Source organism: Emydura macquarii, unplaced genomic scaffold (genome assembly GCF_026122565.2).
Source record: "Emydura macquarii macquarii isolate MOO-44397 ecotype Brisbane River unplaced genomic scaffold, CSIRO-AGI_Emac_v2 contig_1477, whole genome shotgun sequence".
Lineage (NCBI taxonomy): Eukaryota > Metazoa > Chordata > Testudines > Chelidae > Emydura > Emydura macquarii.
This window is the reverse complement of record NW_027131614.1, coordinates 13,840,357-13,863,685: the sequence shown is the minus strand read 5'-3', so window position 1 is coordinate 13,863,685 and position 23,329 is coordinate 13,840,357. Positions and strand designations below refer to the sequence as shown.

Here is a 23,329-nt window from a genome sequence, read left to right as displayed (position 1 = left end):
ATGTAACAACTATCAGTAGAATTTTAACCTTTATATACTTTGATTTTCTTGACCGCCCTGGAGGCTGATATCAGAAAATATATGCAAATCATGTAGGTTTTTGTTCAGTCAGAAGAAATCTGTCACTCTCTGAAGCAAGACTGCAGAGATCTTTTTGCCACATTATAGAATACCAAGTTTCTTTAGTGTTCTATCTTCCAAAGGATGACAGTGTTGATTCTTCCTGCTCAGTTTGTCCATAACCTTCTTTCCCTTGCTTTGATAGGTGTAATGCCACAAATGTGAGAAGGTGGCAAATGCCATTTCAAAAAAGCATTAACACAGAAGGCTGGAAAAGAGTCCCACTCAGGCAATTTACAGTACAACAGCAATACCTTCCCTTCAATGCATGGAAGGAATTGACAAAATCCAACACATTTGTGTAATCTGGTTGCTGCAGAGGTGTTCAAATGATTTGAGTGTCAGCCAGTCCGATATATCTTCCATCCTTTCTTGGAGATAACAAAGACTACAGAAAGGACAAGCAACATGACCTTTGTGAAAAAGGTACATTTTTCGTAGTTTATCCTTTGGTCTAAGGATTTAAATAGGGTGTCCATTTTTACAGGATAGATTGGCTGATAAATATTTAGACATCACAGAGGGTGCAATTTTTGAGGTAAGAGAACGTGAGTACCTTGTCTTCTGATGTAAGCTGCCACCACAGCCAGGCTTTTGGAAGACTAGCCAAACGTGAATACTTTCTGCTGGGAATGATCCTCTGATGAAGAAATGAAGACAGTGCTGTCTGTGAGCTGAATGATGCCTCTGAGGCAAAGAGCCACAGATCAAATCTGATAGATAGGAGGCTAGGGAAACCTAAGAGGCTAGGGAAACTTAAGGCCTCAACAAATTTAGCCATAAGCTCAAGGCAGAAGGGGATAAAGCCCTTACTTCTTCTCTAATACAAAAACATGAGAGAACTTCCTCATACCATACTGTTGCGGGACCACTTTATTGCTACAGAATGGTGGTGACTTAGTCCCTTAGTTTCTCATGAAAGAGACTCTGCAAAAGAGAAGGGGAAGGAAGTGAACTGATTTCATGGATAAAATAGTTTCTCTGAATTATTATTATTATTATTTTTGCACTTGTGTCCCTCTGAAGCCTTTACCTAAAGAGGATACACATGAAACTTTGATATTAGAAACGTTAGGCTCAAATTTAAATCTGTGAAAATGGAACTTTAGAGCAGTTACCACTTCCTTTTTAGCTTTGAGATCAACCTTATTATGACTATTAATATGAATAATAAAACTGCCTATAAACCTGGAATGGGAGGGGAACTAGTGCGTATGCTGATGACTGGAGGAAGAGGCATGACTATTGGATGGAATAAGGGAAGACAAACAGGTGAATTCAGAATTGTTAATTTAAGACATGTAACTCATGTCTAGCCATTACAGCATCAATTACACATATTCTTAGCACAAACCATTTTGTTTCAAATGTGACAAAAAGCATAAAATTGTAAGCATATTGTATATATGGGAATAAACAAAAGAACTGTAGATTTAACTAGTTAGCATAGAATTCTGTGTTTTTGTTTTTTACCTATGCAACTGTAAGCTATTGATTTTAGAGATGTATGTTCTTTGGTATTTGAAGAATAAATATGCCTACAGTAAGTCACCTAGTATGCAATATGTACGGGTTGAATGAATGGATAATAAGGTGGACAGAAAGCTGGCTAGATCATCAGGCTCAACGAGTAATGATCAACAGCTCAGTGTCCAGTTGGCAGCCGGTATCAAGTGCAGTAGCCCAGTGGTTGGTCCTGGGACCAGTTTTGTTCAACATATTCATTAATGATCTGGAGGATGCGGTGAATTGCATCCTTAGCAAGTTTGCAGATGACATTTAACTGGGGGGAGTGGTAGATACCCTGAAGGGTAGGAACAGGATACAGAGTAACCTAGACAAATTGGAGGATTGGGCCAAATGAAATCTGATTAGATTCAACAAGGACAAGTGCAGAGTCCTGCACTTAGGATGGAAGAACCCCATGCGCTGCTACAGACTGAGGACCGACAGGCTAGGCAGCAGTTCTGCAGAAAAGGACTTGGGGGTTACAGTGGACAAGAAGCTGAATATGAGTCAACAGTGTGTCCTTATTGCCAAGAAGGTTAACAGCATATTGGGCTGCATTAGTAGGAGCATTGCCAGCAGATCAAGGGAAGTGATTATTCCCCTCTATTTGGCACTAGTGAGGCCACATTTGGAGTATTCATTTTGGGCCCCCCACTACAGGAAGGATGTGGACAAATTGGAGAGTCCAGCAGAGGGCAACAAAAATGATTACAGGGCTGGAGCACATGACTTATGAGGAGAGGCTGAGGGAACTTGTCTAGTCTGCAGAAAAGAAGAGTGAGGGCGGATTTGATAGCGGCTTTCAACTAACTGAAAGGGGGGCGGGTCCAGGGAGGATGGAGCTACGCTGCTCTCAGTGGTGGCAGATGACAGAACAAGGAACAATGATCTCAAGTTGCAATGGGAGAGATCTAGTTTGGATATTAGGAAAACCTTTTTCTCTAGGAGGGTGGTGAAGCACTAGAATGGGATACCTTAGGAGGAGATAGAATCTCCATCCTTAGAGGTTTTTAAGGCCAGGCTTTATGAAGCCCTGGCATGGATAATTTAGTTGGGGTTGGTCCTGCTTTGAGCTAGATGACCTCCTGACGTCCCTTCCATCCCTAATCTTCTATTATTCTATGTTTCATTTCATAGGAATATCATGTCTTTCAGTGGATTATTCAGATTTACAACAACCCAGCCTTCAGTTTGATTTGAGAAAAACAAGGATCCAAAGCATTAGCAGATAAATTGTGCTCTGGTCAATAGGATTTGAGTTTCTGCATTTTAAAATAAAGAATTTGAGAAGTCTTTCTGACAGTCTTAAGATCAAGAAGAATGAGATGACCTGAATTCACCCTAAGACCTTTATTTTCTCCAACATATCACTATGGGCACTATAGAGATCCGGGCAATAAGGTGTTAAAAGTATGGTGCAGAGATGAGAGTGATCATTACTCCCATCCCATCTTTCAGATTGCTGAATGCACTCCTGCAGTGCCCAAGAAAGCTACCTCAAATAAGAATAATATATTGAGGAGTACTGTAAAAGTAATATCAGTAAGGTAAATGTCTTCCTTAAAGTTTTGTCTCAAGTTTTTATAGCCTCTTCCTCCTCCTTCCCCCCTGTGATGATTTGTGAAGCATCAATATAACTTATTAATTCTGGTTGATATTGTGACATTACCATGAAATTGCTGTATCGAGGAAAAGCTTTGTATGTGTATCCAGTATGTCCTACAAAGCCTGAAAGCAGTCTTCCCCAGACTGAGGACCATTAACAGTATTTAACTCTTAATGACTGGTTAATAGATATAGGTGTCTGTAAGGAGAAGGTACTTCCATCTCTTATCTGAAGGGAGGAGATGAAGTGGACAGCAGGGGAAAATCCCCAGAGACAGAAGGATGTTGCTAGAAGACAAACTAGGGAGATACACAGATACAAAGGAAGTGCTGGGCAGGAGAAAGAAAGGGCATGGACAAGTCAAAGACAGAGAAGGCAAGCTGGGGATGAAGTGTTCATGAGGGAGATGTAACCCAGGATATAGAAGCCTCTCATGAGGCAAGAGACCCTGCTTACTTTCCTGAACACAGATGTTCCTCAAGGACTTTCAAGGGAACGGTGAGCTAGGAAGGGGCACTGAGCTTAGAATGTTTGTGTTCTTGATGAGATGTGTTTTTGTGCACTATCTGCAACGTATATAAGAACAATGGTGTTACAATCTGTGCAATGTTTAATGTATTATAGTCTTTATTCCTGGAGGAATTCTGTGCCAAAAAGTTAAAAATTCTGCAAAATTCTCCATATTTGTCAAAACACCACAATATAATTATGCCAGTTTCAATTATTTTGGTAATTTATTTCAAAATACCTGTCAGCATGTATGTATGTAACAATATAGACAACATAAAAAAATCCAGGAAATGTTGTTTGGTGAATAGATTCCTTACTAGGCATATAAATACAGAACTTTGAGTAATAATACATTTAAAACTACAATACAGAAACATATTTCCCACATCCCTCAAAAGCAGTGCAAAGGCTTGGGGGAGTCAGGGATAATGGAGGGGCTGAGGGAGAGGGAAGTAACTGCTCACTGAGAAGGAGTCTGGGAGAGAACCTGGAGGGTGGCTGCATGTGGATGGGAGAAGTATGGAAGTTTTTTTGGGGGGAAAACGGGGGGATTGTTAGGAAGTTGGGAAACCTCCTCCATGAAGACCCTGGCTGACCTCTAGCCTCTCCCATTCAGTCAGACACCTCTGCCCCTGTCCCCATGTGGCCCTGCACCCCTACTCCCATTCAGCCCCTGGCTCAATGCTGTTACCCATTAGCTCCTGTGCCCCAGCCTGTCTCCTCCCACTAGTCCTTCTGAATTCCAAACTATATGACCCTTAAGCAGCCTCATGTACATTATCTCAGATGATAGCATGACAGAAGATTTCTCATAAATCATAAGAAGCCCAGGTCAAGCAGAAAGCACACATTTAATGGATGTTGTAGTCTCCAGTTGTTCGGGTAGAGGAAGACGTGGATTCCCTGACACCTTAAATGTGCTATCAATACTCTGTGCGGAGTGTCCAACGGACAGAATCATGTATTGGTAATGGTTGGGCCCTATTGTAAATCTTGGATACTTCCTGTGAGCCAGAATGATAGCAATGTGAAAATACACATCCTGTAAGTCAAGAGCCACAAGCCACAAACCAATCTTGAGCATGGAGAGATGGAATGATGGAGGCATGTATTACTATCTTGAACCAGAGATGGTGTATGTATTTGCGGAGTCTCCTCAGGTCTAGGACAGGACAAAGACTTCTTTTCTTCTTCAAAATGAGGAAATACCAGGAGAAAAAGCCTCTTCCCCTGAACTCTAGTAGAATCTCCTCTGTAGTTCCGAAACAAAGCCACCAGGTCACTTCTCTTTGCAATAGGCTCTCATGAGAAAGGTCCCTGAAGGATGGAGAAGGGAGATAGGTAGGCTGTAAAGAGTGGAACTGAACTGGGTAGCCACAGGCAATAATCTCTAACACCCTTATATACAATGTTATGGCAGACCATGCCTGTGAAATGGGACAAGGTGGCTTCTGAAGGTCATATTCACATGACTGCATCTGATGTGGCTTCCGACATTCCTGTCAAATTTCCCAGTGTGTTGGGTTGGGTGCTTTGCCAGGAAGGAGGGAAGGCTGGTGCCTTCTGATGTATATCAGTTTTTTTTTTTAGTGGCACCTGGGTTTCCTGTGATGTTAGGAAAGCATTTACTGTAGCCTCTACTGGGATTGAGGATGATACAGTTTGTGCTTCATGTAAATCCCCAGGGAGCATAGAGAGCCTTTAAGCCTTCAGTGCAGAGTTGCTGTCTGTTTGCTAAGTAGTTCTTTGCCCTCAAAAGGGAAAATCTTCAGTCATAACTATATTCTCTCAGGATACCCAATGCTTGAAGCCACAATGCTCTACGCATAGATCTTGCCATCTTGTGAGAAGCATCCATTGCTACTTGTAAGGCTACCAGTTGATCTTCCTTAATTATGTCTTTAACTGCCTCCCTATTGTCATGTGGCAGCATCTTGAGGGTGTCCATCCTGTCCTAGGTCAGGAAGTCATACTCTGCCAACAAGACCAGTTAGCCATAAGCAGCTGTAGAGATGACAGAGGAGAAGGATTTTCCTTCAAGACGACCGACACACACACACACACACACACACACACACACACACACACACACACGACTCTTACTCAACAGATTTCTCTTTTACCACTGACATGATTAAGGAGCTCAGGTTGGGGTGAATTTAGAGGTACTCAAGCCCCATTGGAGGTACTTGGTATCTCTTTCTCCACCCATTTTGCAGTGGGCATTACGGTTGACATCTGCCATAGTGCCTTAGCTAGGTCAAGGAATCCCTCATTTATGGGACAGAACTCCTAGCTGGACCAGAAGTGGACAAGATATCAGATATATCAGAGAAATCCAACGAGACTAATATCTCTATCTCCAGAATCTCTGCAGGCCTCATAAGAAACTCTTGAAATGATTCAAAGTCATCAGGCTCCAGTACTGGTGTCAAGGATACCACTTCATCAGGCAGTGAAGACAAGAGGTCCTCTGGTAGCAATATGGGACGTTTATGATGCTCTGCCCCTGGATCTGGTTCCTCCTGGTACTCTGGGCATGTGGATTGGCCAGAGGCACTAATGGGGAGAGTGACTTCTCTTTCTCATGCAGTGTAGACCAGCCTCTCAATGCCAGAGATGGTGAAACCCAGTTACCCCCAACAGCACCACAACGGCACACCATGGGAATATAGCTGGCTTGCTGGGTATTGGCCAGTCCAGAGCCATTCCTGACAAGCTAGAAACGGCTGAGCCCTGTAGAAGAAGTCAGCATTTCCCTCCATGGTGTCAACCACTGATGTCAAGAGAGACTTCTCTACCCAAAGTTGGAAAGAATGTATGCTCTGGTAATATTGAGAAGCAACAGACCTCCTCGAGGGGCAATACCAAAGTGTACGGCACTTTCAGTATTGGAGTTTTTACTGATACCGGTAGGTGCTTCAGTATCAGTGACAACCCTGGTTCTCCCTGGGCTCATTCTCCACAGTCAGCATCAATGCCAAGGGACACATCACCAAAGATGGGGCTGGCGCTAAGGCTGCTTAGGGTCTGTTGTGCCTTCTCTTCAGCCCTCAATACAGTGCAGGTCCTGGTGGGTTTATACCATCTGCCTGCACGAGAAGGCAGTGAGTTCAGCCTGAAATCTTTGTCTGAGTGTTTAAAGCAGCCTTCTTGGTGCTGACATCAACATCAGGATGTTACTACTGTCTTCAATGTCAATATTGGAGCTGGATTCTGTGCCAGGGCATTAGTGCCAGTGCTGGGTCTTTTCTCAGTGCTGGTCTTCAGTGTTGCTTGTCTCCCAAAGGAGATACTGGATGATGCTGGCTTGTCCATTAGAAAGACTCCAGAGTTCATCTCCTCAGGGTCTGATGAGACCTTCATGGATTGTTCCAAAAGATGGAGCTTCAGCCTCGCATCTTGCAACTTGAGTATCCTGTGAAAAATGACTGGCACACCAAAAGTATGCTGTGTATATGTGAATCTATACAGAAAGGACGCCTGCTGTGTCCATCTTTTAGATAAATTAGCCCATTGTAGAATGGGCAAAGCTTGAAGCTGACCGGTTTCAAGTCTACCATGTGAAGTAGCCCTGTACAGTACGGGCTCTGTACAGAAAGTGGTCAATACTCAATTCAGACAATTTGATAGCTCAGAGGTTATATGTTGAAGAATTGGAAGATTTGAGAAGGTTTGGCTAAAAGCTAAGAAGAAATGGGGAGTTGGACACTCACCAGGTTCCATCTTGCTACCACAGGCTAAGGAGAGACTGAGGGAGACTCATGGCCACACTGATCTTTATTTCTTTGCACGCATGGTAACATGATGTGGCATAAGACGCTCACATGACCTCACAGGACAGTGCTATTCAAACAGACTCCATGCTTGTGTGTGCATAAGATGCATATGCATCTACAGTGGAATCCACATAGATGCATACTCTAAGAATCACCTTAATTACTGGTACTGCCACACACTTCAACTATGATTTCTATTAGTTTCATACATTCATGTGAAGTAATCTTCCTCTTTCCCTGCTCCCCAAATATCTCACCTCTAGGTAGTAAACATTATCACAGTTTACAGTTCTCCCAAAAATTACATGCTAATTTGCTGATAGCAAAGTAATTTTGCTATTTAGTTTTCATCTTCGCCTCATGAACATCAGCTGCTGAGACTCTAATTAAAAAATGACATCTAATTCATTACATTTTGAGAAGATGAATGACTAACCATTGGTGTTTTTAGTAACATCCTGCTACCATAAAAAAAATCAAATGTAATAAGGTCAACTCTTACTGTTCTAGCCACTATTCAGATTCAGTCAAATACCACTCGGGTGTTTTAAATTAAAGTTGTTTGGCAGCCCTTCATTCTTTAAATAAAATCTCCCCTTCGCAGAAGAGCTATTAAAAACGGTCAAATAAAATAATTTATTATTTAGTACCAACAGTGTGCTCATACACTACATAAATGTGAGCATTTATAAAACAATAAAAAATAAACCCCTAGCACAGAAGACACCGCAGGGCAAGTTAAGAACATTCGCAAAATGGTATAACAGTTGTAGTCCAAAGCAAAACAGTTGTAGTCCAAAGCCTACCAACCTAGGAAGAGATCTTTTTTTTCTCCCCCTAACACAAGAACCTGAAACCAAGGCAATAGTGTTTGTAATAAAAAAAGTGGCTAGTAACTAGAAAGATGTCTCACTATTTAAGCAACAGTCCACATTAAGGTGCTGCAGGCCTAAACCCAAAAAATTAACACCCAGAACAACAGGACTATGAGTTACCTCCCAGGATAGGTCAGCACAAATACACAACAATATTTCTTTTAACAGTAGAAGGCTACCTCATGAAGTATTCAAATTACACTATTTCTAGATATTAATAGCTTACTAGCATACAGCTCGATGTGTATTCTCCTAATTCAGAACTGCAAAGCAGGAAAATCACTTATGTGAGAGAAGAATATGTAGATGCCGATATGCATGCTGAAAAATCACGGAGCGTAAATGTTCTTCTAGATATGCCACCTGAATTACAGATATTAATAACTTCATCTGTAATTTTTGGATTGCAAAACCTCTTCAATTCTTGCTAGAAAGTCAGCATAATATAAAGACTTCAGAATTCCAGAGCCCACCAACCTGCTAAAAGATCCTAAGTTTCAAGTTACCAAAAAAGCTCAAGCATTTTGCAACGAAAAGGGTTATTGTTGCCAGAGACAAGCTTCAAATTTAGAGTGAAATAAGTATGAGGGTATTGCTAGGTTTGATCACTGATAATTGGAGAAAGCTAAAGAGTTATTCTCCACAAAAGTTTCTACATACTTTGGCAGGTTATTCCACAGTACTTGCATCAAGATATTAAATGAAAGAGTATGAAAAAATTAGGACATCACTCAACTAAAAATAAAGGTGGAATTACAATATGAGGGAGAACTTATAGTAAAATATTAATATACAACAGGCTTTGTGCACAAGAAAAGCAAATGAAGCCTTCAAAAAACTAAATAGCAACTACACACTGTTATCAGGAAAGAGGAAGCAACATATTAGTTAATTATACACTGTTTACCACAGACCTAGACAGAACACCAACCTTATTCTGTGGATTCCTTTCAATACCATTTATCTGACCCTATTTAAAAGTAATTTTTATCTACCTAAATTAATGTTGCATTGGCACACAAATGAACATACTATCTTCAAAATCAACGGTGAATGACTAACAGCCAAAGTCATTTATAGTTATGTGTCTTGTGCTTAACTAGCCAATTTCTTTTGTAACCTGGTCAGACCTATACCAGTTCCTTAGATAAACTTAAGGCAAATAAACTACTCAAAATGTGCAGTTTAAAGAACAAACAGAATTCTAACTTCCCCCTACATTAGAATCCTTAGGAAAAACACACTACAATCTCTTTAATCCATTTTATGAATTTGTCACATTTACATTTAATATTGAAGGTCTACCATTTTTATGAACGACTAAATCCATTCTTCACAACATCCACCATTAATCATTTCTCACTTCTGGTAAGTGATTTTTTTTTTTTTAAATAAAAAGCAATGAATGACAAATATAGAATTATCCATCAGAGGATCTAGTATAGGCAGTAAAAATAAATTCAGTTTTAATTAGTTTTCTACTGGAGTTTATTCTTGTATATTAAAGCTAGTAAATCTACAAAGAAGTATGTTTTGCCTGAATATTATCTGTATAGTAATTGTTTTGTGATGCTGAGAATACAGATCTAAGAATTCTGGAGGTTGAGGAGAGAAGAAAAAGGAAAGGATCACTATACAAGTGACATACGACACAGAGTAGGTCAAGGATGACTTTTCACTGTTATATTCCAAACAAAAAGCGACATCAAGATGGAGCAGAAATTACTGATATATATTCTCAATTTAAGGGTAAAGAAAACATTACAGAGATGTAATTATACCGAAACTAAGCATTATAAACCAAAGAAATTCAAAATTAAGATTACATTTAAAAGAAATTCTAACATGTTAAGGAATAAATCCACAGTTAAAGCATCCAAACCACGTTAACTAGACCTAAAGTAGTGGCATGCAATAAGCATGCAATTATAATCAAGAATTTTAGGGCTTGTGGCCCCAGATTAGAAAAACATTTTTAAAGGAATTTTTAATATATTTTTCTCCCTTCGTGGCATCAATATTTAAATCCTAGCTGAGTTTCTGATACCACCACATGGTCCTGAGAGCCAGGGCCACAGGAACCCACCCCTCAAGTGCTTGTACTTTAATCCAGCCTCCTCAAGGGTGTATCTGAAACCCACTGAAGAGGAGCCCAAACAAGAGAAGGCCAACAATGCCTTCATTAATATGTTTTGAACATCAGCACAATATGCTATGAGTGATATCTCAAATGGGTGGTATTTGTTTGTGGGCAAAGCTAATTTTTCCTTTTAAGATTAGTCTGTTCCATGGTCTTCCAAAGAATGCCCAACAGAAAATCTAATTTAAAAATCCTTTACCTTCCACCCCAGTGCAAACATTTAAAGCCCTACTACTAATCAAAATCCTGTCATTTTGTTTCTTGTAGGAAAAAAAATCTCTCATAAAGTAAAGAAACTGAAGTGGAATTTTCTGTTACATAGACTTAAACATCAGCTCACTGAAACCTGTACTACAAACAAACCATAATTGGAAACAACTGTCAAGGAACACTGCAAGAGAAAATAAAAATATTTTTAAAAAATGCTGAGTTAAGGCTGTATACTCTATTTAGAGCTCAAAATTAACAGATGTATCTGCCCCGCATATTTTTTTTATTTTATTTTTTTTAATCCAAGAACTCTTTTTAGTACCTGACCTACATTAAAACAAACTCAGCTGTGCTGGTATTTTTTGTCTCAGCCACCCCAACATCCATATGTACCATAGTGCACTCATACCCCTTCATCCCTACACATTACAACTCTCTTGTGTTGATTCCCACCTCTAGGGTGACCAGATGTCCCGATTTCATAGGGACAGTCCCAATATTCGGGGCTTTGTCTTATACAGACTCCTATTGCCCCCTACCCCTGCCCCAATTTTTCACACTTGATATCTGTTCACTTTATCCACCCCACACACAAAGCAATTTTCCACCCCTCACTCCTACATTGCTCAGCTGTGGTCACCATTTTGACAAGTTTCATTCTTTGTATTCTGTGAACTGCAAAATGTAAGAAATAAGTAAAGTGGAATTACATAACAGACAAGCAAGGACAGAAGGAAGGGAGGGAATGTGCATAAGAAGAAAAAATAAAGAAGAAAATTGAAAAGTGGCATAGAATAGAAACAGAACAAACAGGTGACTGCTCTCGTCTGAAATATAAGTTGGTTTTTCAATAACTAAAGAAAAAAGGTAGCATCATACATTACTGATGCTTCTTGAGAAAAATAAATGATTGAAAAGATAAAGAGTGGTAACCACAGGAAGAGAATGAGAAGAAAGAGCAAGAAGACAAGATCATAGCCTGAAACACCATTTATATAGTGCAAGAAGCCACTTACAATTCAACTGGAAAATAGCAATGTTTGATTTGCGAAGATGGAACAAAACATGGTTGTTAGAGGGACTCAAATTGATACTGAACTGCGAACTGTAACTAAGTTTAAGGAGCTGGAGGATTTTTCAGTAACATATGACCAATCACTCAGTTTAGAATTCTGGTATTTAATCTTTGAAATCATTTACAATTAATAAAATTAATAAAGAGCTGGAGCTCTCTACAACACTATCCCAGCACACTATCATCTTGCACCAAAGATGGGACAAGAAACTTAGAATGTTTGTGTAGACCTTTTATTTCTTCATGCCATATTACATACAAAGACTATGTTAAAAGAATATTATGGTTGTACATTCAAATTCTCAGAATTTGTGAAATGTCAAAATTGAAATTGCCCATGCAACCTTAATTCAGCCTCCTTGTGTGCTTGCATTTCAAGTCATAACTAAGAAATTCAGCACTATGACAGTTTTTAATTACATGATCACATACTTTTTTCAAAGGACCCCTGCTTATTCAGTGCATAGGCAAATGAACACAGACCTCTTGGCTCAAACTAGTTTTGATAAGGTGAAAATAGATTTGACACAAGGGCCTCTCATTAAAAAAAAACACAAGTTCCCTTCATGTGCAAGTTTTTAGCCTGAGCACTGGCTGATCTCCAATTGTCATAGTACTGCAAGACGAGATGTTGCATCAAGGTTGCTAGGACCCAAACAACTTATCACTTCAAATGCACCTTGAAAACTGAAAAGCCAGTTCAGATCTATGTGATCCTTGCAAGATACACTATTAAAGTAGCTGATAATGGCACTTTATGCTGGAATTTCTTGTCTTCAATTATATTCATTAATATAGTCTATTCTGATATGATAAAACTGTGAATAACAATGGTGATTATAATAAATCATATAATACCTAGCTCTCATAGCCCTTTTTCCCATCAATAGATCTCAAAGCACTTCACAATATTGTATGTATTTACCCTCGCAACACCCATTGCTGAGATAGGCAAGTATTATCTCCATTTTACAGATGAGGAACTGAGGCACAGATATGCTAAGTGGCTTGCCCAAGGTTACACAGGAAGTCTGGGGCAGGACAGGAAATTGAACCCCATCACCCAAGCCAGGAGTCCCCAAACTTTCAGCTGCTAGGACCACATCACTCAGTCTTGCTCTCATGGTGGGCCGAAGCAGGTCCTCCTGGCTAGGGCACTGGGCCCACGTCATTTTGGGGGGGGGGGGGGGGGGGGACAGAACTGGGAGAGGCCACCACATGGTGCTACTTAGGGCTGGGAGCAGCTCCTGGCCAGGGCGCTGGGCCCACGTCATGTGGGAGAGGGGCGGAGGGAGGAAGAGGGAAGACTTGGCACACCATTTCCGAAAGGTTGCCGACCCCTGCCTTAGGCTATTGTCCTAACCACTGGACCATCTTTCCTCCCTCCTACCTAGAAGCAAAGTTTAACCTTCTTGTTAAACACAGATGAGGAAAAAAGTTGTTGGACACTGCTGTTACAGTACATGGACATCCTGAACATCTCAGGAGCCAAGAGAACTCAAGACACAAATCTAAGTACACTTTGTTTGTATCTCCTTCAGATACAGGAAACATATATAAATTCTACTGCTTTCACTGGTGCTTCCCCTGCACCCTCAACTCAAAAGATAAACTGTTTTATCTGGACTGAGCTTCAGCCAGCTTACTCTTACCCAAACCCATCTCTGTTCAGGAAAATTGATTAAATACATTGTCAAGGACCAGTGAAAAATTATACATGTCATTCATCATGCTGAAAGTAATGTAGCTTATGCCACAATGCCCTACTATCTCCTCAGTGGCTCCGTAACACAAGTTGAATAGGAGTGCCAGTACAGAGTATTCCACAGAACAGCACTCTTAGTATAAATGAGAAATTGGCCCACGCTACCCTCTAGATCTGCACTGACAAACAGGACCCTAGCCACCTTAGGGAAACCTTCCATCATTACAAGGGCTCATAGATATCAACAATACCCCCAGAGTTTGCAGTTTCAAAGACTAAGAATGCAGAATAATCTGCATGAACACTAGATTTTGGTTCAAGCTAGAAAAGAGCTAAACTGGTGTGATTTCTGCACTATTCATACCATAATCAGGCATGGAACTCTACTGACATGGGTCAAGGAAATCTAAGGTGACTTGATTGTGTGAAAGTTGCTATGCTGCAAACCTCTAATCCATCCCAAAAATGGAGTAAACATAAATGGATAAGATTCTGAACTTCAAGATATGATTTCTACACAAGGGCTTAATTTTAAAAGGCGCTAACATAATGCCCTCTTTAGGGAAGTGTTGATAATCTCATCCATCAGCACAGTGCAGTGACCTCAAAACAAAGGAAATGATAGTTTGTGCATGACAAGCTTGAAATCTCTACCCTCATGCCTTCAATCCTAACAATAGATTTACAATATACCTAGCTGTATGCCTAAAGCTAGAAATAACCAGAAACAGTGCCACTGTCATCATGAAAGCCACAGTCCTTGCCCAGAGAGCATACACTCTAAAACAGAGGTGCCCAACCTATGGCCCACAGGCCATACACAGCCCATCAGAGCATTTCATAAGGCCCATGGTCTGCATCAACACAATATAATAACGGCTCATTCATTATCATTTTGTCATCATGTTTACATCATTTTAGTTTATACATGTGTGTAAATAGGTTGTTTCTGTGTACATTGTTGTCTATCTAAATACATACAAAACAAGCTGAACTTAAAATATAAATCAATACAGGTGACTTGAAATCTTATTAAAGTATGTAGAATCTGTTTGGCCCACACAAGGTTTTGCTTAGGTTTACGTGGCCCTTCTGTACAATAATGTTGGGCACCAGGGCTCTAAAATATATATTAAGTAAAAATGACTTCGTAATCTAACAGTTGTAAAATGAGGAGAGTTATTCTGCAAATCTTTATAAAGGGAGTCCCTTGAGAAGTAATTTCTTTATTTCTAGTCTTTCTTCTTATTATGCTCTGTTCCGAAGAAAGGCTAAAAGTGTTCCCAAAGCTGCTTGAGGAGACTGCATACACATGAGCTTCCTCTACTGCAGTGGTTCTCAACCTATTTACCATTGTAGGCTGCCTATGGAGCTGTGTGTGTGTGTTATGTGGGCCGCATCCACATTATATATATACTACCTGTATGGCCCTGAGGATGTCACATGGGCCACAGCTGTGAGCTATTTGAGCCGCAGTTTGAGACAACCACCACTCTACTGGAACAGAGTCACTGCCAAACTTCTCATCTGTAAGAGCCTACCCTCGCCAATCTTGTTTCCTTCCTCAATGTTGGAGTAGCTTCTTTATGTTCTTCTCCCTCCTTGAACACTCCTTGAGAGGAACCTGGCATCTCGTTCTTAAGTGAGGGATGGATTTTCTACTCTTTGCAACCAGGTTTCAGCTTTTGGTAGTGGAATTAACCCCAGCTTAGTCTGCAGCAAGGAGAATTCTATGGGTGGAGAGGAAGCCTCCTCCCTCTCCCCATAAATGATTTTTGGTAGGAAAAGGAGTAGTAATATAATTCTGTGGCTTATATGGTCTTTTTTTTTTTTTTAAATGTAACAGGTACTTATTTGGAGCTTAGCCAAGGAGAATCTGCTTCTGGCTGTGGTTCCTTTAAACTTTCTCTTTGGCTAACTAAAGAATCAGGTAAAGGACTCTCCCTTTTCATTAGTACAGAAAGGGAACTTGAGTCTGATTAATTATATCATCCTCTCCCTGACCTCATTCCCATAAGCTAGACTGCTATATGTGCAATGGCAGCTGAGTCTGTATGTGTGTCTCACTCTTAGAAAAGGGGAGTTAGTCTTGGAGTCATACTATGCTTGCAGAAAAGACATCAATACTATGTTGAAAAAGGAAGCAGCAACCACAGAAGCGATTTTTGGACCACATAGTAACCAAAATGTTTGTCTTCAAATTTCCTGCAGTTAAAATTAAATGAATTATAAAAATGTGGTAAAGTATCAGATGAAAATCACGTATATGAAATAATTCCAATATTTTTGTAATTAACTTTTTTATATCAAACATTTTGTCTTTGGTATAGAGGTTTGTTGAGTTACCTTGGGTGCTTGCTTGCATTGCAGTTATTACTGGCTTAAGGAGAACAATGATGAAAACTTCATGTTCTCAGTTTGATGAAATAGCTACACTTCCAAATTCTGCTAGAAGGATTTTTGTGCATAATTCTGAACTAGGATTTGAGAAGTCAAGGTTCCGTTTCCTGGCTCTGACACAGGTTTCCTGTATGACCTTGCACAATTCACTCAAGCTTGGGCTAGACTACAAAAGTTTCATTACAAAATGTAATGGTGTTGAACATAGGTTAATTACAAGTGTAGAACAAGAACAAACATTATTCAGTATAATTTCAAAAACAAAGGCTAAACCCTAAAAGCCTTTAATCCCTCTGTGGGCTTGTCTACACTCGTGTTTATGTTGCTCAGAGGTGTGAAAAAACACTCCACTCAACAAGTTTTGCCAGCATAAAGCGCTAGTGTAGCTGTGTTATGTCAGCGGGAGAGGTGACATAATAAAACCACTAAAACAAGGGGCAGTAGCTATTTGGCGGGAGAGGTGTCTACCAAAGCAAAGTGAAATGATCAACATTTTCCAGGGGTTCACCGCCGATGACAATTTGTGGGAGAAGGGGAACAATTTCTGCTGGGGCAGGCTGGTGAAGCACCTTTAGTCTTCCCAATGTTGAGGGAGAGTTCTACGATATGATAGGCACCTGAGAAGAGATCTACGGTGGATTGCAAGTCAGCCTCAGTGTGTGCGAGGATAGCACAGACATTAGATACTGAAGGTCAGTAACAGTCCTGATGACCTTAGTTTTAGAATGAAGACGCTGCAGATTGAAAAGCTGGCCATCCATATGAAATGCAATCTCAACTCCAGGGGAAAGGTGGTCACAAATAAGAATCAAAATTATGACAAGACAGATGGAGAAAAGGGTTGGGGCAATAACACAGCCCTGCTTAACACTGGTACGGATGGTGAATGGGTCCATCTCTAACCCATTATAGTGTACGGTGGTGGTCATTCCATCATGAAGAAGACTGAACACAAATTAACTTCAATGGACAATCAAACCTATATAGCACCTTCCATAACGCTTCACGATTTGTGGACTCAAAGACCTTAGTTAGGTCAACAAATGCCATAAACAATGGCTGGTATTGTTCTCTGCACTTGTCTTGAATCTGTCATTCAACAAAAATCACGTTGCTGGTCCCCCGAGATGGTCTCAAACCACAATGGGATTCCGGAAGGACATCTTCAGCAAGAGGGAAGAGATCGTTCAAAAGGACGCAAACAAAGATCTTCCTGGCAATGGAGAGGAGGGCAATGCCTTGGTAATTCCCACACATTGACTTGTCCCCTTTCTTAAAAATGGTCCAAAATGTTCACAATATTGGCACTCTTTAGATCAGGTGAAATTTCCTCTTTAACCCAAATTCTAACAAGGAGTTGATGAAGTTTTTGCCAGAGTGCTATTCCACCAGCTCTGAAGACCTCCACAGGGATGCCATCTGGGCCTGGCATCTTGTTGCTTCTAGTCTGAGTGATGGCACACCAAACTTCCTCTGGAGCTGGGGCAGGGGGTTGGCAAGAGGTTCTATTACTGGATGCTGAAGAATGGAGTTCATGTTAACAGCTGAGACTTCAGATTCATGGTTTAACAGAATCTCAAAATGCTCCTTTCAACACTGCTTGACGGCTACATTGTCCTTGAGAAGGGTGGAGCTATCCTGGGATCGCAAAGGGGTTATGCCATTTGAACTTGGCCTGTAGATGGTTTTTGTTGCTTGAAAAAAGCTTCTTTGATCAGCAAAACTCTGGATCTCCATGGCCTTTGCCTGCCCCACTGATTCTCAATGTCACGAAGTCTCCTTTGAACTACAGCTTTAAGTCAATAAGTCTCTAATTTTTGCTGGCTAGCGGGTTCATTTTGCAAGCACAAAATGCACTTCTCTTCTGATGAATAAGTGTTAGGATTTCCTCATTGTTTTCATTAAACCAATTTTGATAGCATGAGTGGAATATACAGTTGATTCAGCACATGCCTTATGATTAATGGTCTTGAACTTCTCCCAATGTGTTTGGATGTCACTGATGTTGCCAGCTATTTTAGAAAGCATCTCAATGAAACATTTTTGAAGAGTCTCATGACTAGCATGATTCTGAAGTGCCTTGATGTTGACTGTCCAAATTCCTTTTGGTTTAGTATTGTGGTGCAAGCCTTATGTTCATGATTGATCTGGCTAATTGAGGGTCTGTCCAGCAGTCATCCGTACTGCTCATAGCCTGTGTAATATGGACATCAGTGCTATCATGGACTCTGATGATGACATAGTCAAGAAGATGCTAGTGTTTGGAATGTGGGTGTTTTCAAGTGGTCTTATATTATATATTTAAAGATGGTATTTGTGATAAACAAATCATGCTGCACACATTTAACATTAACATTAACTTTCACCACTCTTTCTTTCCCAATTGTGCCTCTCCAGAGTTTGGGATGTCACCCAACTCTTGCATTGAAGTCACCCATGAGGATAAGCCTGTCTTCCTTGGCTGTGACAGAGGAAAATGCATCAAAGCACAGTAGAACTGCTCCTTGTTGTCTTCGCCATCAAATGTGGAAGCATACACACTGATGACTGTGGCATACTGGTTGTTACTAAGCTTAAGATGCAGAGTCATGAGACGTTCTTTAATATCCATGGGAGTTCTAAAAGCTGGCTAGCAATCTTGTTCTTGATGACAAAACCAACTCCATGAATATGCCTCTTCAGATGGCTTTCCTTTCCAAAAGAAGGTATAGCCACCTCCATCTTCTTTCACTTGACCTTGATCTGCCTGACAGATCTCAGTTAGGGCAGCAATACTGATAACCAATCTTGCAAATTCTCTAACTATTATGGCAGTTCTTCTTTCAGGATAGTCACTGTTTGGGGAATCCATGAAAGTGTGAACATTCCAAGTGGCGAATTTCATTATTTTGCTTCATATATTCTGACCATAGCTAGAGTTATCCCACTGGACAAAACCAACCAGCCACCCAAGTGGGTGGCAGGTGGATTGAGATAGCCCATGTTTAGGGCACCTTTTCTAGTCCTTCCCCCATTCAAGGTGAGCAGAGGGGATCCTGAAAAAGACTGTTCAGTCACAGCCACAGCTGCCAAATTGTGCTTGTCTCAAGTCCAAGCGCAAGATGACTAACACACACCCACCACCTGCACGCAGATTTGTGACTAGGAACTCCCAGAGATCATTGCTCCTGTCCCCAGCACCACTCATCCATCATTGCAGGACTTTGTCAGTGGGAGATGTTAACACCCCTTGGCAGATTCTTACACGTGAAATCTTCTAATGAGGGGGAACCAGTGCGCAGACGGAAACCACACGAAACTTCAGAGGAAGGAGCCCTGGACTCGGTGGCAGGGAAGTCTGAGACAACCAGAGGTCTCCGTCCTGCTACAGTCCTCATCTGCCTTCACAGTCACAGAAAACTGACAAGTCCTCAAATACACCTGTTCCACCGTTGGAGACCTGAGAAGTTTGGACTACGCTTCATCTAGAACCTCACCTCAGAACTGCTCACCGAGATGACCCTACCAGAAGTACAGAACTTTGCACAACATAGTTCTCAGGGTCATTGGAACACACAAGCCTCTCCACCACAACAAGATAATGGTCCAAGGAGAAGATTTGAAAATGTAGAAAAACATCCAAAAATATTTTTAATAAATTTAAATTGTTATTCTATTATTGTTCAACAGTGTGATTAAAACTGCGATTTATCGCAACTATTTTTTCTTATCTCATGATTAATTGCGATTAATTTTTTAATCATTTGACAGCCTTAAACTGAAGCATAGGACAAGAGATAGCATGTATAGACAGATGGGGGAGCACAAGGAAACAATGAGAGAATGCTAGGCAGCGTGGTGGACAGCAGTCTCAGCATACCAGTTTCCTAATCATTTGTCAAGGCCCTGACAAGCAACCCTTGCTGGACAGTTGCCAGACCACAATGAGGGGATCCAGGTATTTTAAGCCTCCAGAAGTCTGAACAGAATCACTTGTCCCGTCGGCATAGAGTGGCTACATGGGAAATCTTGGTGGCACAGCTGCAGCAATACAGCTGTGCTGCTGTAAGGTCTGTAGTGTAGACATAACCTAAGCATTGCAGTTGCTAAGCCAACATTTCACAGCAGTAGCTTCTGCAGTGCTGCAGGCACAGAGAGAATACTTTCATCGTTTAGTATTCAATTTGTTGTATTTGTCTTGAATAGTCAAATATGCTCAAATTAACTGGAATTAGTCACACATTCTTGGAGTAAGTAAAAGATTATAGACTGAAACAGAAGTACGAGTTTTCCTGCTTTTTCAACTCCCAGTCGATTTCTTAGCTTTGAGTTAAAATTCTGTTTCACTACAGAATTGTTTTAGGGTTGAAATAGATTACTTTACAAACTGAAAGGTGTACACTTTTTTTTAAAACCAGTTTCCTTTGAAACATGGCACAAAACCTGATTTTACTATTTATACTGAGAAATTGTTGCTGCATTGCTGATGCTGTCAAAATCTGGAAGGCACTTCAAGAGACACTGAAAAAAGAAATATCTCACCAGAAAGTTAAACTTTGAAAATTAAAAAAAAAAGAATTTAAGGACAGCAGTCAGCTGGCAACTCAGGAGACTGCTGCAATTGCAAATGTGAAACATTTATGATTTAGTTTAATAAAATATAAGTGTTATTGTGTTTGTGATTTAGTTCTTACCATTCCTAATTTACTGCTGCTGCATCTGCAGCTTGACACAGGTAATGAGTATTATGTACTATTTCCTAATTTAATAAAAATCAAGTTATCTAAAATATTTCACAAAGTATACCCTCCTAGATGTTGTAAAATGCTGTACTGAGTTGTAAATTAACATGTTTCAGTGATCAGATTTGCACCATTGTTTAAGAAATATGTGAAGTAGTATCAGTGGTAAACTTGATTTAAATCAGTGATTTTCTCTTGTTGATTTAATTCATGATTCAAATCGTCTTGATTTCAATCAATCCACCCTGCTCGGAAGACAGGCTACTGAGGTAGATGGACCATTGGTCTGACCCAATATGGCTGTTCTTATGTTCTTAATATAGGTGGTGGTGTCTTTTCACCAGCGTAACAGATAATAAATTAACTTTTGCTATAAGCAGCCTAACAGGAAGACAGTTGCCATCAAACATTAAGCAGCTCAAGGTTTCTGAGCTTGGTAACACAGTTGTAATGTCAACAAAACACAAAACTTCATTTTATCATCTTGCAGGCACCACTTTCTCAATAAATGCTAGTAGATATCGTTGCAAGAAGCAACATATGCAGCTACAAATACGCAAGTCCCCCTGTAAAGGATGGGATGGAGAGGAGCCTAGGTGACTGAGGCATCTTGGTGGTGGAGCACAACTGAGTGTAGCCCAATGACTAACTAAACCGGTTGTGGGAGTGACTAAATCTTGCGAGAGAAAGGGTGTCTGTACATGATCGCCAAAGCCAGCCCGGGGGCGAGGGGAGCACGCACCCCAGTCACCTCCCCAGCCTGATTTTGGAGTGGGAGATGGCGTTAAGGCTGTAACCCAGTGACTGAATGACCCGGGTGGGCTGGACACTGAGCCAGCTCTGGGATGTCGGCGGGGCCTTACCTGAGAGAGCTGCCTGGGGTTGGGGCAGCCGAAGAGCGCGGAGCTGGAGCTGAAGCTGATGGCCCCTCTGCGGCTGAGGACATGCTGAGGGACCGGCCTGTCCAGGGGCAGCACCGGCAGCTGGTAGCATACTTCCATTGAAGAGTCTCGGCGCTCCGAGCCGCGCCAGGGCATCGGCCGACGCACCTGACTGCACCGGGAACCGCCGCAGAGCGGGGGGGGCAGGGGGGGAGGCAGAGGAGCGGCAAACGGGCCAGAGGGAATAAAACCAGCAATTAAAACACAAGGGGCCCCGGCTCCGCCTCACGCCCCCCTGCCACCCGCAGGGGTCGGGTCGGGCCCGGCCGGGGGCCCGGCCCCCTCCTCAGCTCGCAGGAGTCGGCTCCTGACTCCTCCCCGAGCCCGCAGGGGTGCTTGGGCAGCCGCCGCAGAGAAGGCGGGGAAAGAAGCGGGGCCGGCACTGGCAGGTGAGCGCTGTCAAGGAAGAAGGCGGCGAGTCCCGGGCCGGGCCCCGCAGCGCGGCCGCTGCTGCTTCTGCTGCCGGAGGGAGCCGCTGTCAGCCCCGCAGGCGGGCCGTGCGGGCGCCGCTCATGGAGGCGGGCGCTGGTGCCCGGGGGGCCGCTTTGGGTGAGACACACTCGGCGCGACTATTGTCCGGCACGAGGAGGAGGAGGAGGAGGAGGAGAAGGCGGCGCGCTCCGTCGCGAGCCGGGAATGGGGGCAGCCCGCGGGAACGAGGGACGCCGCGCCCGGGCCGCCCCCACTGAGAACAGCCCCCGACCGCACGCGCTGGCCCAGGCGAGCGGAGCACGGAGAATGAAGTGAGGCAGAGGCACACACACAAGCCATACGGCACGGACTCTGCGTGTGCTGGTGGTGTGTGTACGGCGCGACGCGCGCCAGCCTCCGGGCCGGCTCCACGCAAACCGTCATCACGTAACGCGGGGAGAGGCAGAGGGGTGTGTGGGAGGCGAGCGGCGTGATTGGGGCCAGTTCGCCGACGCGTCTCTCTGCGCATGCGCGCCGCGTTCTTTTCGCGCCTTGGTCCCTGTTCTGCTTTTGGTGAGCGTTGCAAGTGAGGCGCGCGCGCCTGTGCTGCGGCTCCATTGTGAAGGGCGAGGGGGAGGGGAGCGAAGCTTAGAAAAGGACGTTTCCCGCGCGCACAACACGTGGCCGGGGGCTCGTCGCCTCGCGCGAGCTGCCTCCTGTGTCCGCCGGCCCAGGCTCAGCCAGCCGCTCACTGTGGCCTTGGCGAGCTCCAGTTCAGGGGTGTGATGAACGATGATGTCAACTTGGGCGGCGGCCCCACATGTTAGACCCTCTCCAGGTAGGCGGCGGGGGGGGGGGGACTGTTGGAGACCGAGCAGTTCAGCAGCATGTCAAAGCCTGTCTGATTCCTGGCGGGAAACAGCAGCCCCTGAGCTGAGGGCAACCGCTGCAGGACCTGTCCTGGCAGGTGACTATACATCCCTCTTTTCCTTGGTTCATAGAACTTGTCCGTGAATAGGGACCCTGACTAGCTGTCCCACTTTTTTAGGGACACTCCAGATATTCGGGGCTTTATCTTGTATAGGTGCCTATTACCTCCCACCCTGTCCCGATTTTTCACATTTGCTATCTGGTCACCCTATCTCCAAATACCCTTTTAATTTCTCATGTTGGTTAATATGTCTAATGCATAAATGCATTACTGAGAAATATCCAGAACATTTGTATTATTGTTATTGTTACTCTTTATAAGGTAGCTGGTACAGCACTATTGTAGTTGCTATAGGTACAACACTGACTGAATGGCATAAGACCTAGAACACACTCA

At 42.4% G+C, this 23,329-nt stretch overlaps 1 protein-coding gene across 3 annotated transcripts in view; it reads right to left on the bottom strand.

The window, feature by feature from the left end:
- PDE7A (phosphodiesterase 7A) overlaps positions 1 to 22,583 on the bottom strand; it is a 104,672-nt gene extending 82,089 nt beyond the window's left edge. For all 3 annotated transcript variants that reach the window (XM_067553853.1, XM_067553854.1, XM_067553855.1), the window contains exon 1: positions 21,514 to 22,583. In XM_067553853.1, coding sequence (XP_067409954.1) covers positions 21,514 to 21,687 — 174 coding nt within the window. In that variant the 5' untranslated portion in view covers positions 21,688 to 22,583. The remainder of the gene's footprint in view (positions 1 to 21,513) is intronic.
- Positions 22,584 to 23,329: the final 746 nt, after the last annotated feature.